This window comes from Delphinapterus leucas, chromosome 9 (assembly GCF_059928025.1).
Source record: "Delphinapterus leucas isolate spDelLeu-1000000601 "Yukka" chromosome 9, BTC_Dleu_Yukka2, whole genome shotgun sequence".
NCBI classification, from domain to species: Eukaryota; Metazoa; Chordata; class Mammalia; order Artiodactyla; family Monodontidae; genus Delphinapterus; species Delphinapterus leucas.
In genome coordinates, this window is record NC_143137.1 from 21,171,673 (window position 1) to 21,188,746 (window position 17,074).

The following is a 17,074-nucleotide window of genomic DNA, read 5'->3' on the forward strand; positions in this document are numbered from 1 at the left end:
CCCATTTATTTTTATTAACTGAGTGCTTATTAAATTGTAGGCAATGTGCTAAATTCATTTAATCCTCAAAAAAACCTTTTATTTTTATTCACCTTTTACCAATAAGGAACTTGAAATTTACACTCTCATTAGATGAATGGTTAAATTATGGTAGATCCCTATTATGGAATATTGTGTATCACTTACAAATACAATAAATCTAGTACAGTTTCATGTAAGCACCTCCAAGCCACATCATTAAATTTTAAAAAGTTATGTGGAGAATACATGTTTTTATATTATGTAATAAATAAAACCAGAAAACATAAAACCATACGTGTGTGTGTGTGTGTGTGTGTGTGTGTGTCCATATATACGGTTGATCCTCATTATTCACAGATTCCATATTTGTACATTTGCTTACTTGCTAAAATTTGTAACCCCCAAATCAGCATTTGTGCCACTTTTGTGGTCACTCACAGACATACACAGAGTGGCAAAAATCTGAGTCACCACATGTAAATATATGTTCTCAACTGAGGTCAACTAGGTAATGCTCTGCCTTCTTGTTTTAGCCCTCATACTATAAACAAGTGTCCTTTTCACAGTCTACTTGGTGTCATGTTCTTCAAATTCTGTGTTTTTTGTTGGTGACTTCACTGCTGAAAACGGCCCCCAAGCGTGGTGCTGAAGTGCTGGCTAGTGTTCCTAAGTGCAAGAAGGCTGCAATGTGCCTTATGAAGAAAATACAGGTTAGATAAGCTTCGTTCAGGAAATGAGTTATAGTGCTCTTGGTGTGAGTTCAATGTTAATGAATCAACAGTATAAATACAGAAGTAAGGTGTGTTCCTGTTGAAAGAAAGCAACATTATATTATTAATCAATTGACAAAAAGTCTGTGACAAGAGGCTTACAGGAACCTATCTCTGTATTTTCCATAGGAGCAAAGGGTCAGTATTCACCAGTTCAGTGTTATAGGTGACTTCATAGACTATTACTGTGAATAATGGGAATCAACTCTACCTGTATGTCGGTGTATAAAGATCTGCCAAATACAAGTGGTTACACTTGGAAGCAGGCAGGGACTGAGGGAAGTTGTTCAAAGAGAATCTTAATATTTTAAAAAAATGCATTAAAAATGGGTGGGGCACCAGGAAACTCATCAACAGCAACATGACTACTTAAATGGTAGAGACAGGACAAAAAAGGTTGTATTGATTTTAAATCTCATACTCCTAATTACTGTTTCTCTCATTTTCACCATACAGTGGAATGAGGAACTTATCGCTCAGAGTAGTAGAAACTGGTAAAGCTCAATGAGAGGTAAGTACAGTTAGTGATTTAGTTCTGAAGCCGAACTACTAAGGTGTGGATCCTGGATTTGCTACTCACTAGCACTATTCCTGGGCGACTTACTTTAGCCTCTCTGTGTTCCAGTTTCTTCACATATAATAGAAGGGGATCATACTAGTGCTACTTCATAGGGTTATTATGAAGATTAAGTGAGTTATTACATGTAAAGTGTTTAGAATAGTACCTGGTCCCACAGTAAGTGCTCAATAAATACTAGCTATCACTTTATCATTACTATTGTGACTGAAGACAATGACTGCTCTAAAAGAAAGTGACCTATTAGAAATATACTTTTAAAAAATTTTTTTCAAAAATTTATTTTATTTATTCATTTTTTTGGGCTGCATTGGGTCTTCATTGCTGCGCACAGGCTTTCCCTAGTTGTGGCAAGCGAGGTCTAATCTTTGTTGTGGTGTACGGGCTTCTCACTGCAGTGGCTTCTCTTGTTGCAGAGCACGGGCTTCAGCAGTTGTGGCACGTGGGCTCAGTAGTTGTGGCTTGCAGGCTCTAGAGCGCAGGCTCAGTAGTTGTGGTGCACGGGCTTAGTAGCTCTGCAGCATGTGGGATCTTCCCGGCCCAGGGCTTGAACCCGTGTCCCCTGCGTTTGCAGGTGGATTCTTAACCACTGTGCCACCAGGGAAGCCCCAGGAATATACTTTTAAGTTAACATCCTATACAGGCTAGGTAGCTTTTCCTATTTATGGTAATAAGGAAGAAATAGCAAGAATTCTCATTTTTCTCCTAGATAGAAGTTTCTTTGTGTTTACGTTTCTTATTTCTAAAATAAACTCATTATTATATAAAAATCACCTGTAAACATGTGGGCTAAAGACAGGAGGTTGAAGAAAGTCTCTTGCTGAAATCTAAGTTTGGTGGATTTAGTACACGTATAAAGGCTAAAAGGGCACCGTAGGGGTGGGATAGGGAGAGTGGGAGGGAGGGAGACGCAAGAGGGAAGAGATATGGGAACATATGTATATGTGTAACTGATTCACTTTGTTATAAAGCAGAAAGTAACACACCATTGTAAAGCAATTATACCCCAATAAAGATGTTTAAAAAAAAAAAAAAAAGGGCACAGTAAATGCTGTGAAACCCCTAAGGCTCCTCATTCACAAATGTCAACACACTGCCAAAGAGCACTGTACTTTAGACATAAAATATTTTAAACAGCTGTCTGAATTCATACTTGCACATCGCATACGGACTATAAAACTTCTAAAGAAAGGTGTGAAGACCAAGAAAGGCAATATGCTTCTACAGACCAGATTTTCCCTGTCACATACCTTGCTGAAAATATGCTCTTAAAATTAGCAGAAAGCCCAAGTTCAAGCTTCAAAGTGCCCACAGCCACAGACACAGTAGCTCTAAGCTAAAGATCCCCAAAGGTTATTTTTCTCCGAAGTCAGTCATTTTTCAAAACTAAGATAATGCCAGCTGTTTGCAAATCATTTTCCATCTTTCTAAATCTTTAAATTACATATAACATTAATAAATAATTCTAAGAGGTTAAGATAAACTGGATGAATTATGAAGGAAGTCAGACAGTTTGGTTGAGCCAATTTTGGCAGGACATAATTTAGAAAACAAAATATTCAGTCATCTATACATGAAATAACCCATTAGATTTCAATTCTAAGTGGCGTAAAGGTAAAACAATGAGAACCAGGAACTCTAAATAGGCATGAAACCTTATGAAAGGTACTTTTCGTTTATAAATAATATATCAAATTTCTCCTTATTAAAATTAGCATATAACCTGAATTTGCTCCTCATCCAAATTCACCAATGTTACAAAAATGACATTTATAAAGAAGGTAGTAATACGAGTACCTGAATGGAGCACTTACTAAGTATTTCATTTTGTTGTTTTTCATAATTACTTAATTCTCTCAACAACTTGAGGTAAGTACTCTGCTTACCTCCATTTTATAGATGAAGAACTTAATGCTTAGAAAGGTGAATTGTTCAAAGTCACTTTTAAAATTAGCAAGTGGCAGAGCTGATAGCTAAACCTAGATTCTGACCCTTAACCACTATACTACACTCTTATCTCTTAACTACTAAACTGCCTCCCTTCAGACAGGGAGGAAGAAACAAAACCCCACAGAAAATTTCCCTTTTTGTATTTTTTTCTGTTGTGTTTGTACGGATCTCAGTGTACCTGAAGTTTAGAATCCAACTAAAACAAACTGTTCCTGGCAAAATATATTAGCTGACAGTGAATAGGGCAGAGAAAGAAGAAAAGAGTTAAGCTAAAAGTAAAACATTCGCTGACACCAGTCTAACATATTCAAATGACTGCCAAAAAATTCTTGTTCTAAAGGCTAAATATAAGTCAGCCAGAGATATTTCAGTGCTGTCCACCATTAAAATAAAAATAATGGCTCTGGGCTGCAGTACCCATACCTAACAAGGCACACATTTATTCAAAGTGAATATCTATATGCAAGGCTCTCAGTTCCTGTTATCACTAAACCTGTTTCAAATGATAAAATTCAAAAGGGCGTGAACTTTCCAAAATAATGCCTATAACTAGACTCTCCATCTTAGGGCTGAGATTTCTAACAACCTGAAAACATTTTTTAAAAGCCCTTTGAGTGTATGGGATAGTGGTAAACAATTATATAAATTTTTAGGAGAACCTACTGGAGTTATGTTTTATAGCAGTCCTCTTGCCCTGTGGAATCCTACTTATTTTGGAATTAGAACTCACGACTGCAGTTGCCTTGATCAGTAGAGTAGCCTCAATTACTCATTAAGGAAAAACAAAACAAAGGGCAAGACCCCAAGAAACACTACTACTATTTCCATCCCAGTGAGAAACACCATCATTGTATGTCTCTGTTTTTTTTTCATTTGAGGTATGTTTCACCTTTAAGAGACAAAAGGTCAAACAATGAAGAAATTAAACTGATATTCCAAAGTGTTATTTAATTCCAAAGATAAAGAGAAGTATTTATATTACATACGCTGGAAAATTTCGATACTATTGCTGGACTCTAAGGCAAATTAAAAATAGCACCAGCATTAATGAGATTAATATGCATTCACTGTGTGACTGCATAATGACAAGAGGAAAGTTGGAAATTCCCATACTACAAAAGGCTACTATCTTGTTGAAAAACTGAAGCTATAATGACTTATCCTAACTAAAAGATCCTTGAAAATTCACCTGACTAAAGCTCTGGATTCTGGAACTTCTAGACTCCCCACTTTACTACAATCTAGTTTAACTACGTTAATAATTCATTAATACTAAATGAGAGTACTACTAAGTGAAAACTGATGCCCTTATCTGGGATGCTTGAGAAACACTTGGAACAATTAAGATACCAACATACAAAAATATCCATTTTCAGGAAAGAGGTAATTCGTTCTTCTGCTCCCAAACATTTATTTCATTGCCCACTCCATCACCATTCTGTTGACACCACACAATTTCACAAAGAACAAACAGGAAAACCATTCAACCAGCAAGTGTTAACTCATGGTAAGTATATCAGTAATACAGTCTGCATTCCAAAACAATGTTATACAAATTAATTTATTTTGATCAGGCTTCTATTGCCATCTGTTTGCATAATAACCCAGCAATTGGTGTAATAGGAACTGCAAACTGATCCATGAACTGGGGACTGATACCTGGAAAATAACCTTGTAGCAGGTTATTAGAAATTTTGCATGCTACCTTGAAACTTGCTTCATTTGTTTGGATGACATCTCATCTGATGTTTCATTTAAAAGAAATCAAAGTCCAACCTCCCAAATTCTAGGGCATATGGCCGGATAAATTACATTGGAATACTTACCTAGAGCTGTGAAATCTGAACCAGATTTAAACAGAGCTGAAGCCAGAAGCTGAAACTGTGGGCGGGGCGGGGGGGAGAGAAAAAAGCAAATTAGCTAGGTAAGCACATTGGAGAAAAAACTCCTATAATTTCGACCATTCATTAGCCATTGGATGTCTCCGCACGTGTTGCATAAGTCTATTCACCAAAAAGTGGCAAGAAGAACACCGTATTTAGATTAAACAACATGCTGACTTTTCTAGTGGACTGCTATTATCATTTTCCAAAATACTAGACCAAGTCCTGGAATTATTTTATTTTAAAAATATATTAAAGTATGTATTTATTAAGGAACAATAGGTCAACTGAAATATAAAATATTACTCACTACCATATGATCCAGCAATTCCACTCTTGAGTATACATCCAAAGAAAATGAAAACACTAATTTGAAAAGATACATGCACTCCAATGTTCACAGCAGCATTATTTACAATAGCCTGATATGGAAGCAACCTAACTGTCCATCAACAGATGAATGGATAAAGAAGATGTGGTATATATATACAATGGGACACTACTCAGCCATAAAAAAGAATGAAATAATGCCATTTGCAACAACATGGATGGACCTAGAGGGTATTATGCTAAGTGAAATAAGCCAGACAGAGAAAGACAAATACCAGATGTTACCACTTATACGTGGAACCTAAAGAATAAATGAATGAATAAAACAAAACAGAAAGACTCACAGATAGAACAAACTAGTGGTTACCAATGGGAAGATGGAAAGGGGTAGGGGCAGGACAGAGATAAGAGGTACAAACTACTATGTATAAAATAAATAAGCTACAAAGATACATTGTACAGCACAGGGAATATAGCCAGTATTTTATAATAACTTTAAATGGGATATAATCTATAAAAGTATTGAATCACTATTTTACACACCTGAAACTAATATAATATTGTAAATCAACTATACTTCGATTAAAGAAAAAGAAAATTAGGGGCTTCCCTGGTGGCACAGTGGTTGAGAATCTGCCTGCTAATGCAGGGGACACAGGTTCGAGCCCTGGTCTGGGAAGATCCCACATGCCACGGAGCAACTAGGCCCGTGAGCCACAACTACTGAGCCTGCGCGTCTGGAGCCTGTGCTCCGCAACAAGAGAGGCCACAATAGGGAGAGGCCCATGCACCGCAATGAAGAGTGGCCCCCGCTTGCCTCAACTGGAGTAAAGCCCTCGCACAGAAACAAAGACCCAACACAGCCAAAAATAAATAAACAAACCAATGAACCGACATTAAAAAAAAAGAACGTATGATGTAGAAGTAGCACCACCCTTCAAGGTGGAGAAGAATTCACCTATCTACCACTACCCCTTCTTCCTTAAAAAAAAAAAAAAAAGAAAAATTACTCAGTTGGGAATCTATCACATATAGAGAGACTGATGCCCTGTATATTAGTAAACATGAATTCTCACTTCAAAAATAAATGCATGCTACTGTAAAACACCTGATGTCTCTGTGTAAATCAAACTCTGAGAAAAAAAGCATGGTTATTATGCATAAGCCATCCCTAAATTACAACTTAGATTGGTATTCCATGGTCATATATAATTGTATTGTTATATAATTATAAAGGCTCAAAGGTCTTTTTTACATTGAAAAAATGTTGTGTTGATTAGATTCCCAGGCTAGCCAGAGTTAGTTTAAATCAGACAATGCAACTGAACAATGACAAAATAAAAGTATTGCATCACTTGTACTTTAACAAATTGGTACAGAAATAAAACTTTAGGAGAACTATTCATATTTATCTTGAATGAGGATGCTGGAAAACAGGTCAGTTAAAGGAAGGAATAAGAGTATACAAATGAGTTGAATCTCAATGGAGTTTACTTGGCACTTTGCAAGACTTGAGCAGTTCATACCACTGATTCTTCAGGATGTATTTCACACTTGTACTTGTAGCCTTCAAAATTTCAGGTATCAGTCACCTGATTAATCATCCTTTGAATGTAAGAAACTGGACAAATTAGTTAGGAAAAAAGGGGATAAAAGGAAGAGCTAAAAATATATGAAACTTCTTCATATATTCTGGGTATCAGTCCTCTGTCAGACATATCTACTGCAGATATTATTTGGTCGGAGGCTTGTCTATTTTTATTTTTATTTTTAATTTTTGGCCGCATGGTGTGGCCTGTGGGATATTAGTTCCCCGACCAGGTATCGAACACAGGCCCTCTGCCGTGAAACCGTGAAGTCCCAATCACTGGACCATCAAGGAATTCCCTCATCTATTTTTTTTTGATAATGTCTTTTAATGAGTAGAAATTTTAATTTTGTTGAAGTCCAATTTGTCAACTTTTTCTTTTATGATTAGTGCCTTTTGTGTCATGTCCAAGAAAGCTTTGCTTATCCCAAAGTTGTGAAGATAATCTGTTTTCTTCTTAAAGGTTCATTGTTTTGGGTTTTATACTTAGATCCATAATCCATCTTAATTTTTGTGTTAAGAGTGAAATAGGGGTCGACGGGCTTCCCTGGTGGCACAGTGGTTGAGAGTCCACCTGCCGTTGCAGGGGACACGGGTTCGTGCCCCGGTCCGGGAAGATCCCACATGCCACGTAGCGGCCAAGCCCGTGAGCCATGGCCGCTGAGCCTGTGCGTCCGGAGCCTGTGCTCCGCAATGGGAGAGGCCACAACAGTGAGAGGCCCACGTACCGCTAAAAAAAAAAAAAAAAAAAAGTGAAATAGGGGTTGAGATATCCAGTTATTTAGCACTATTTGTTTAAAAAACCTTTCTTTTCCTTATTGGACTTGGTGCTCTGGTCAAAAAAATAAACTGACTGCATATATATGAGTCTGTTTCTGAACTCTATTCTGTTCTATTGATCTATTTGTCTATCCTTAAGCCAGTACCACACCACCTTGATTACTATGGCTCTATACAGAGTCCTGAAATCAGGTAGTAAGTATGAGACCTTCAACTTTTTCTTTTTTCAAGATTGTTTTAGCTAGTCCAGAGCCTTTGCATTTTGACTAAATTTTAGAATAAGTCTGTCTATCTCCTCAACAACAAAGAAACCCAAACTGACTGGAATATTGACAGGAACTGCATTAAATTATAAACCGATTTGGGGAGAATGGGCATCTCAACACTTTTTAGTCTTTCAAACCACAAATGTGATTTATTTCTCCATCTATTTAGGTATTCTTTAATTTGTCATCTAAAAATGCAAACAATTTTACTTCCTCCTTTCAAATCTATATGCTGTTTATTTCTTTTTCTTACCATATCGTACTAGCTAGGACTTCTGGCACAATGCTAAATAGAGGTGTTGAAGCAGACAACCTTTCCTTGTCATAATCTTAGGGGAAAGGGTTTAATGTTTTACAGTTAACTATGGTACTAGCTGTATGTTTTTCACAGATGCCCTTTATGAGATTTATGATGTTTCCTTTATTCCTGATTTGTTAAGAATTTTTATCATCAATGGGTTTTGCATTCTGTCAAATGATTTTCTTCACTTATTGAGGTGATCTGTGGTTTTTCTCTTTCATTCTGCCAATGTGGTGAAATATACTGATTTTCAAATGTGAAACCAACCTTGTACTCCTAGCATAAACCCCCTCTTGGCTATTGTGCATTAACCTTTTTATATATTGCTGGATTCAGTTAACTAAAATTTTCTTAAGAATTTTGTACCTACATTCACAGGGCTATTGGTCTGTAATTTTCTTTGCTTGTAATGTCTTTTTTGGGTTTTTACATCAGAGTTAAGCTGCTTCATAAAAGGATTTAGAAGGTGTTCTGTCTTATTCTGATTTCTACAAATCTATACCAAATTGGCATTTTTTTCTTCCTTAAAGGGTTGATAGAATTTACTGATATAGCCATCCAGGCCTAGTATTTTCTCTCTTGGAAAGTTTTCAATTACAAATTCAATCTCTGTAATTGATATGGAGTTCCTTAAGATTTTCTAATTCTTCTTGTGTTAGTTTTGGTAAGTTGTATCTTTCAAGAAATTTGTCCATTTCATCAAGTTGCTGAATTTGTTGACAAACTTGTTCATAATATCTCCTTAGTACACTTTTAATGTAGGTAGGGCTGTAATGATCTCCCCTTTTCATTTGTGATGCTGATAATTTATGTTTTCATTATTTGTTTCCTTGATAAGTCTTGCTAGAGGTTGACCAATTTTAGTCACTTTTTCAAAGAACAAACTTTTCACTTTTTATATTTTTTCTACTGTTTCCTATTTTACTAATTTCCTATATTCTAGTGAATACTTATTTGGGGTTAATTTGTTGCTCTTTTCTAACTTCTAAGATGAAAGATAAACTTCACTGGCTCTAAACAGAAGGATGGGGAGAAAACTGTTACTTTAACCATCCAATTAAATAAGTGGCACTGCTATGTACTGGCCTAGACTTTTAACAGGTACTGAGTAATAGTACACAATCTGAATAAAGTCAGTCCTCTCCCCCCAGCTTCAGACTTGAACATCCAACTATCACTTCAACATCTCAAGCTGGCTGTTTCACAGGCAACTCAAACTGAACATATGCAAAATTAAACTCCTGATTCCAGTCAGGAGGCTCCACCTTCTCATTTCAGTTGACAGTAACTCCATCCTTCTAGCTTTTCAGGCTCAAAACTTTGGAGTCATTTCCTTCAAACCCTACATCCAATCATAAAATTCCGTTGGTTCTACCTTTAAAATATACTGAGGGGACTTCCCTGGTGGCGGAGTGGTTAAGAATCTGCCTGTCAGTGCAGGGGACATGGGTTCCATCCCTGGTCCAGGAAGATTCCACATGCCGCAGACCAACTAAAAGCCCGTGCGCCGCAACTACTGAGCCTGCACTCTAGAGCCCGCATGCCACAACTACCGAGTTCACGCACTGCAACTACTGAAGCCTGTGTGCCTAGAGCCCATGCTCTGCAGCAAGAGAAGCCACCCAATGAGAAGCCCGCGCACCGCAACAAAGAGTAAACCCCGCTCGCTGCAACTAGAGCAAGCCCGCGTGCAGCAACGAAGACCCAATGCAGCCAAAAAAGTATATACATACATACATACATGTATATAAATAAATACATATAGAGAGAGAGAGAGAGAGGGAGGGAGGGAGGGAGGGAGGGAGGGAGAGAGAATCTGATCTATTTTACTTCTCACCATGTCTATTGCTACTACTTTGCTCTGAGCAACAATCCCCCTTGCTTAGATTTCTACACCTCCCTCATATTCTCTTTGCCTCCATCCTTGTTCCCTTTTAGTCTATTCTCAATACAGTAGTCAGAGTGACCTAACTAAAACATAAAGCAGATGATATCACTCCTCTGCATGGACAATACCCTGAACCAGCTCCCTATTCAGAGTAAGAGCCAAAGTCCTAATAATGACTTATGAAGTCATTCATAACCTGTTCTGCCAATCCCTGCTCTTACCTCTTGGACCTCATCTCTGACTGCTTTCACTCTCCTTACCTCTACTCCAGCCACGAGTGTCTCCTTGCTGTTCTAAACAAAGCCAAATACTCTCCATCCCAGGGGTCTCTGTTCTAGCCCTCCCTTTGCTAGGAATTATCTTCCCCAAATTATCTACTTAGATCACGCCCTCATATTCTTCAAGTCCTTGTGCAAATCTGATTTCCAAATGAGGTCTATCATGATTATTCTATTTAATACTGCAACTGCCCAATTCTTACCCCTTATATATATATATATATATGTATATATATATATATATTTTAAAAGTAGATTTTATTTTTGGCTGCGTTGGGTCTTTGTTGCTGCACGCGGGCTTTCCCTAGTTGTGGCAAGCGGGGGCTACTCTTCGTTGCGGTGTGCAGGCTTCTCATTGTGGTGGCTTCTCTTGTGGCAGAGCACGGGCTCTAGGCGCGCAGGCTTCCATAGTTGTGGCTCGCGGGCTCTAGAGCACAGGCTCAGTAGTTGTGGCGCACAGGCTTAGTTGCTCTGTGGCATGTGGGATCTTCCCGAACTAGGGCTTGAACCCAGGTCCCCTGCATTGGCAGGTGGATTCTTAACCACTGCGCCACCAGGGAAGTCCCCTTACATTTTTGATCTCTTTTTAACTTTCCTACAATACTTATCAAATTCTAATGCACAGTATAATTTATTTAATATGTTTATTGTTCCCCCCCACTAGTATGTAAGTACCTCCTGGGCAAGTATCTTGTTTGGTTCACTGGTATATCTATTGTACCTAGAAGAATGCCTGGCATATTGTAGGAACTCTACACAATATTTTAAATAAATGACATCAGTACATTGGAAACTCAGTAGAAAGACAATTAATACAAAGTGTGCAATACTGGCTGAAAACTTGTTTCTCTTGTTCCTTCTCTATTATAGAATCCTCTCTGAAAATGGTAGAATCAGTTTAAGCATCCTTTTCTTGGCCCTTTTCTAGAAAAAAATACAATGCTCATAAGCTTTATTATAAGCTCATCACCAATTTAGAACCCATGCTCTGGAGACTGGAAGAAAGCAAAGAACCATTATTAGTTGATAGTCCACCAGCATTTTGCGACTAAAAGACACAATGATGACCCAGAAAAGGGGGAGAAAGATCTAAAAACCACTTCTGGTTGCTGATAAAATCATTTAATATAATGAAAAATTTGTAAAACGTACATAGAGAACAAAACCCAAGCTACTACAGAAAATGAAGAGCAGTAAGGCCTTTCTCAAAAAGGGGAATGATTTCTTACAATGAAAAGCGAAGATCTATATGCCTCACTAACAGATACTGTAAGTACATATATATACACTGGAGCTGTCCCCAAGGGATTTCTTTCCCCAAACGAAATCTGTTCACACGTTTTTAAACAAAAGAATAACCTTACAGACCACTAATTCTCAATTTTTTAGGTGTGTTTTCAGTTTTCCATTGTAAAAGAGCAGACAGAGGAGACTCTTAGGGTGAGGGTATTGTTCTGAAAAAGCTTCTAAAGTGATTCTTATGCTGACATACACATGAATAACATCATTTTTACTAACTTCTACTAGGGTTAAACAACTCTTGATAGATACAGCTTTTCAGAAATGGAGTGGAAGTCTGTGGCATACAAAATCACAATTTGATACTCTTCAGGAAAAGAGAAACCCACTACCAAAATTCTTAAAATGACTGTTTGAACTTGAGATACCTCCCTGTCCTGGACTTTCCTACTAGCTTAGCTTTAAGAGCAAACTGTCTGTTTTCTTTGGCCTACTTGCAACTCACACAGCTGAAATTATTTACTTTGAAATATTTTGTTTTGGTTTGGTTTTAAAAAATAAAAGAAAAATGAATGTTCCGGATTACAGCCATTTTAGACAGACTATGGTGAAAACACAAGAAAATCCATTTATAACTCTCAAATGCATGGTCTAACAAAATGAACATTAACAGACTCTTCACAACTATGTTCAGTTTATAAGCCATAACAGATTAAACCAAATATATTCTGCTACTTGGCAAAATCGTGACAGTTCTCCCTATTTCAAATAGTATCATGAATTGACTGAAGACTCAAGAAAAGACAATTAACTGTCCTTTTTCAGGGGGTTTTAAAATGTGTTCTGCTGATTCTCCACCTACTGAAGGGTTGTAACCAATACTGAGTGAGAGAACTAGGGCTTATTTTCACAGAAGGCAACTATGAAAGAGTATTTCTTTGTTTTGGTGCCAAGGACATGCAGGCTCTTCTGCTTGAAAGTACAATGAACCTGGTACCTGAAAGTCATTCAGTCTGATACCTGTGTCAATGCTGAACAGAGGAAAACACTGCTTGATGTTGCTATTACAAAGCCAAAGCACAACAACAGCTAACAGGATGTAAGGAACAGAACTACATATAATCACCAATTCTGAGAATGGAAGGTAAAATGGATTGCAGTTCAGATGTTGCTAGATGAACTATGAACAAGAATAGTTAGCAAAAGGAAGAAGTGACAAAAGGAATCTTAGAAGTTGGAAGAGAGGTTGTAAGACCATGAAACTCATTGCAGGTATATTCACACACTGTGGATATGCAAATATGCCCTAAGAATATTAAATCTTAGAAACAGCTGCTTCCATCCCATGTTATGTACCACAAAAACTGAAAAGTAATGATCTGTTACTAAGTTCTCAAGCTTAGGGGCTACTGATGAACGAAGTTAGTAGCCTATGGTAAAGCTGTACTGCTACAACATTCATATAACTAAATAACAAGCCAGCAAAGATTCTACTCCCACCAACCTCTCTTCACTTTCTCCTTACAATAAAGGAGAGTTTTCTTTCTTCTTTTAGGGGAATTTTCGAGTATCAGTAGAAAAAGTTTATACTGAACTTTATGTAACCCTTAAGTAAAGGAAGTATGGAACTATGGCAGAAGTAAAATTTTTCTATTTCCTTTCCAGTACAAAATCTAATGACTACTTAAAACTTTATACCTGAGAATCCTTTTCTGAGTGGATCACAGGTTTTTGTGTGACTTGAATCTTAGATTACCACATGAAAATACGTCTACTCAATTTTTATTTCATCTGCTCTGTACCATTTTTAAGATTTTTAGTGTCATCATATTTTCCTCACTTTCCTTTAAACATCCAAGAACAAAGTCAACAAATATAAGTTAGAAAGACAATTTTTCAAATGTTCAATTTCTGAAGTTTATTGCCACCTTTACCTCTTTTGTCTCTTCTGGGTCTGAATGATCCACAGTTATATAAAGATCATTTTGTAGATATTTCAGAGCACTAAGGGGATCCATTTGGGCCTTCTCTTCAAACCTAGAAAATGTAAACAAGAATAATTGTCTAGAGTTATGAAAAAACATCAGAAATGCCTTTTAAACCCAGACTGGAATACTCTGTATCTGAGAAGATACTGTGGATATCTAAAAATCCTGTGCTTAAGAATCCAGAAGTAAGAATACTGACACATATATAAATAGCGTACATGTGGAGTCCCTGGAGATGTAATGGTAATGTCAGGCTGTGGTGCTAGAGACTGGATAAGAGCATTTCCAACCCTCCTCTTAAAACTATAAGCTAAGATTAAATCAACTACAAAACATAGTGAATATGTCAAATATTTTATATAACAGAAGTGCAAAATAGCCAAATATGTTTCATAAATAAAAATAATTTCCTAAATTTCTGTCATATACTCTCCACTGGAGGTGTTTAACAGATACTTCAGAAAGTGAAATGAGTATAGTTTCTTTTTTTTTTTTTGCGGTACACGGGCCTCTCACTGTTGTGGCCTCTCCCGTTGCGGAGCACAGGCTCCAGATGTGCAGGCCCAGCGGCCATGGCTCACGGGCCCAGCCGCTCCACGGCATGTGGGATCTTCCCGGACCGGGGCACGAACCCGTGTCCCCTGCATCGGCAGGCGGACTCTCAACCACTGCACCACCAGGGAAGTCTGAGTATAGTTTCTTTTAATGAGTATCATTAACACTGATTAGATATTTTTAATGAGACTATTTCCATGTCTCAGTAATAACAAAAACTGTAGCAATCATTTATCAATCGTTTGTTTTGTGCTAGACACTGTATCAAGTATCTTACATATATCATTTCATGTATCCTCCCATAACTCTATGATGAGAAGTTTATCATCATTTAAAAAAAAAAAACAGATGAGGAACTGAGCCTAGTAAATGAACTTGGCCAAGCTAAGACCTAGTAAGTGGCAGAAGTAGAATTAAACTCAAGTGTCTCTGATTCCAAAGCTGAAAGGAAACAAAGGATTTTCTTAAATTAAAAAAGTCTGCTTGGGACTATATATCTATTTAAATAATGATAATTCCTTTTTTAATAGCATAATTAGATATGTATTTATTTCTAATAAACTGGTATGCTTTTCAAAATATTATACAGAAAGAAGACATTTAATTTCATTTGGGAAAGGAAAATAGTGAAGAGCCTTTCACAACTGTGTTCAGCTGATGGCATCAATAATTTCCTGTCTTTAGAGCTAATCTCAGTGATAGGGTACCTGGAGGGGCAAAGACTGGCAAAATATTACAGTTTTCTTGTACCAGATAGTACCCTGATTGTCAGCCAGCCTTACAACCCTCAGATGAGAGTCTTAGGTCCATGTTACTCTACCATCTTGTCCACAATGAATTAGACCAGAGTTTTGGCACCTGAGCCAAAAGCAATCATCTTGAGTTGATGAGCAATTTTTAAAGTGGCCTGGCAGAATTCTTTCCAATAGGGATACTCTCTCTAGGGAACTTTCTGTAAGAAGATACTCTCTTAGAGAATCTGAATGTGAGATACACAAGGACACAAAAAACATACAAAACACAGAAGGCAATAAGCAGAAGATATGAGATGACAGATTCCTTCTCTTCCTATCCTTCTCTCCCTTCCTTCCTACTACCTAGCTACCTAGCCACCTACCGAAGCCATAAGAGAAAGCAGAGTCAGGAAGTAGAACAGGAAAAGCAGACAGAAAGAAGCAGAAAGAGAGAGGCTCAGTTACAAGGAAAGCTACTTCAGTAGCTTCTAGCTATTAGAATTGTCTCAGTATCCTAAACAATTCTCCACCAGGCCTCACTGTTCAAGTGCTGAGGAAGCACCTTAATTCTCTGGATATTCTCATAATAAATTGTTTTTCAGTGAGATATCCTAAGTATGTCTTTATCCTTGTAACCTGATAACTTAACCAACACACACCTACTGTACTATTAAATAAATCCAGCAAAGGGATCCATTTTCCTGGAAGGTGTGTTCTCTCTTTCCTTTTTTAAGCTTTTTTGTTAGCCCACAAAAACTTATTACTGGACTTGTGTCTGCAGTCTAGAATTATATTTCAGCCAACAATTCTGCCCTCTACCTAAAGGAACAAGGAACTAATCATATTAAAATTTTTTTCTTTTGCCCCTTTCCACCCCCAAATCATCAATATATTTGGAAACTTGAATGCTATACAAAAAAACAGTGGCATTTTATTTTCTGTATTATGTGGCACCATTAAGAACAAAGACACTTTCTTGGCATTCAATATACTTCTCTCCCTTCAAATTTATACTTTAAAATTTATATTTTAACTAAATAGTAGCAAATTTCAAAGGCTGATTATTTGCTACCTTGAAGCAAGGTTGAAACTTGCTACCTTTCAACTTCAGTCACTTTATTTCATGAATCATTCTCACACTCACAAGATTTGCTAGTCTTTCATAATGTAATTAAAAATTTAAATAATTTGTTACTGATTATTTAAATAATTTGTTACTGCTTATTATTTTCCTTATCCACTTTCAGCCTTTACTAGCACAAGTCACTAATGATGTTTTGTACTTGAAACTTAAAACATGCCATAATATATATATAATATATATAAATTTCAGATTCCCATAAATCGTCATTTCACCTGTCCACTGACAGATTTTTAAAGGAGAAAAATGACTGCCAAAGATGAAAAATAATACTTCTTAGGATAGGTTGGTTGTGGGAAAATGAATAATTCTACTTACTTCCAGAAGGAATGAAAATTAACTTTCTGGAGGGCAACGTATAATTCATCAAGTCTATCGTTACCCTACAGAAATTTTGATAGGGGTGCATATGGAAGTATATAATAACATTAACTAGAGTGTTATTTATAATTGCAAATAGGTTGGAAATAAGCTAAATATTCAACAAAAGGAGACTAGTTAAGTAAATTACACAGAATAGAACACTATGTTGCCATTATAATTATGATTTGTATTTTTATTTTTTAACATGGTAATAACATCACTCATTAAAAGACATCAGATTCAAAGCAAGATGATCCTTATTTTTTAAACAAACAAAAATTCTATTTGTGCACATAAAATTCAAGGGATACACACCAAAATATTATTTTCGAATGGTGGGATGGGGGATGATTCAATTCTTTGTGGTGGGGAGAGAGGACTTTTTTTTTTCTTTATTAACCATGGATTACTTTTCTAATTAA

The 17,074-nt window shown here is 36.8% G+C and overlaps 1 protein-coding gene across 2 annotated transcripts in view; it reads right to left on the reverse strand.

The window, feature by feature from the left end:
- The window catches only part of MKLN1 (muskelin 1), a 184,536-nt gene that overhangs the window by 12,441 nt on the left and 155,021 nt on the right, over positions 1-17,074 (reverse strand). For both annotated transcript variants that reach the window (XR_016394281.1, XM_022580889.2), the window contains exons 16-17: positions 13,806-13,908; positions 5,145-5,199 (exon numbers count right to left, since the gene is read on the reverse strand). Coding sequence is in view for 1 of the 2 variants with exons in the window: in XM_022580889.2 (XP_022436597.1) it covers positions 5,145-5,199; positions 13,806-13,908 (158 nt within the window). In the remaining variant the exon portion in view is untranslated. The remainder of the gene's footprint in view (positions 1-5,144; positions 5,200-13,805; positions 13,909-17,074) is intronic.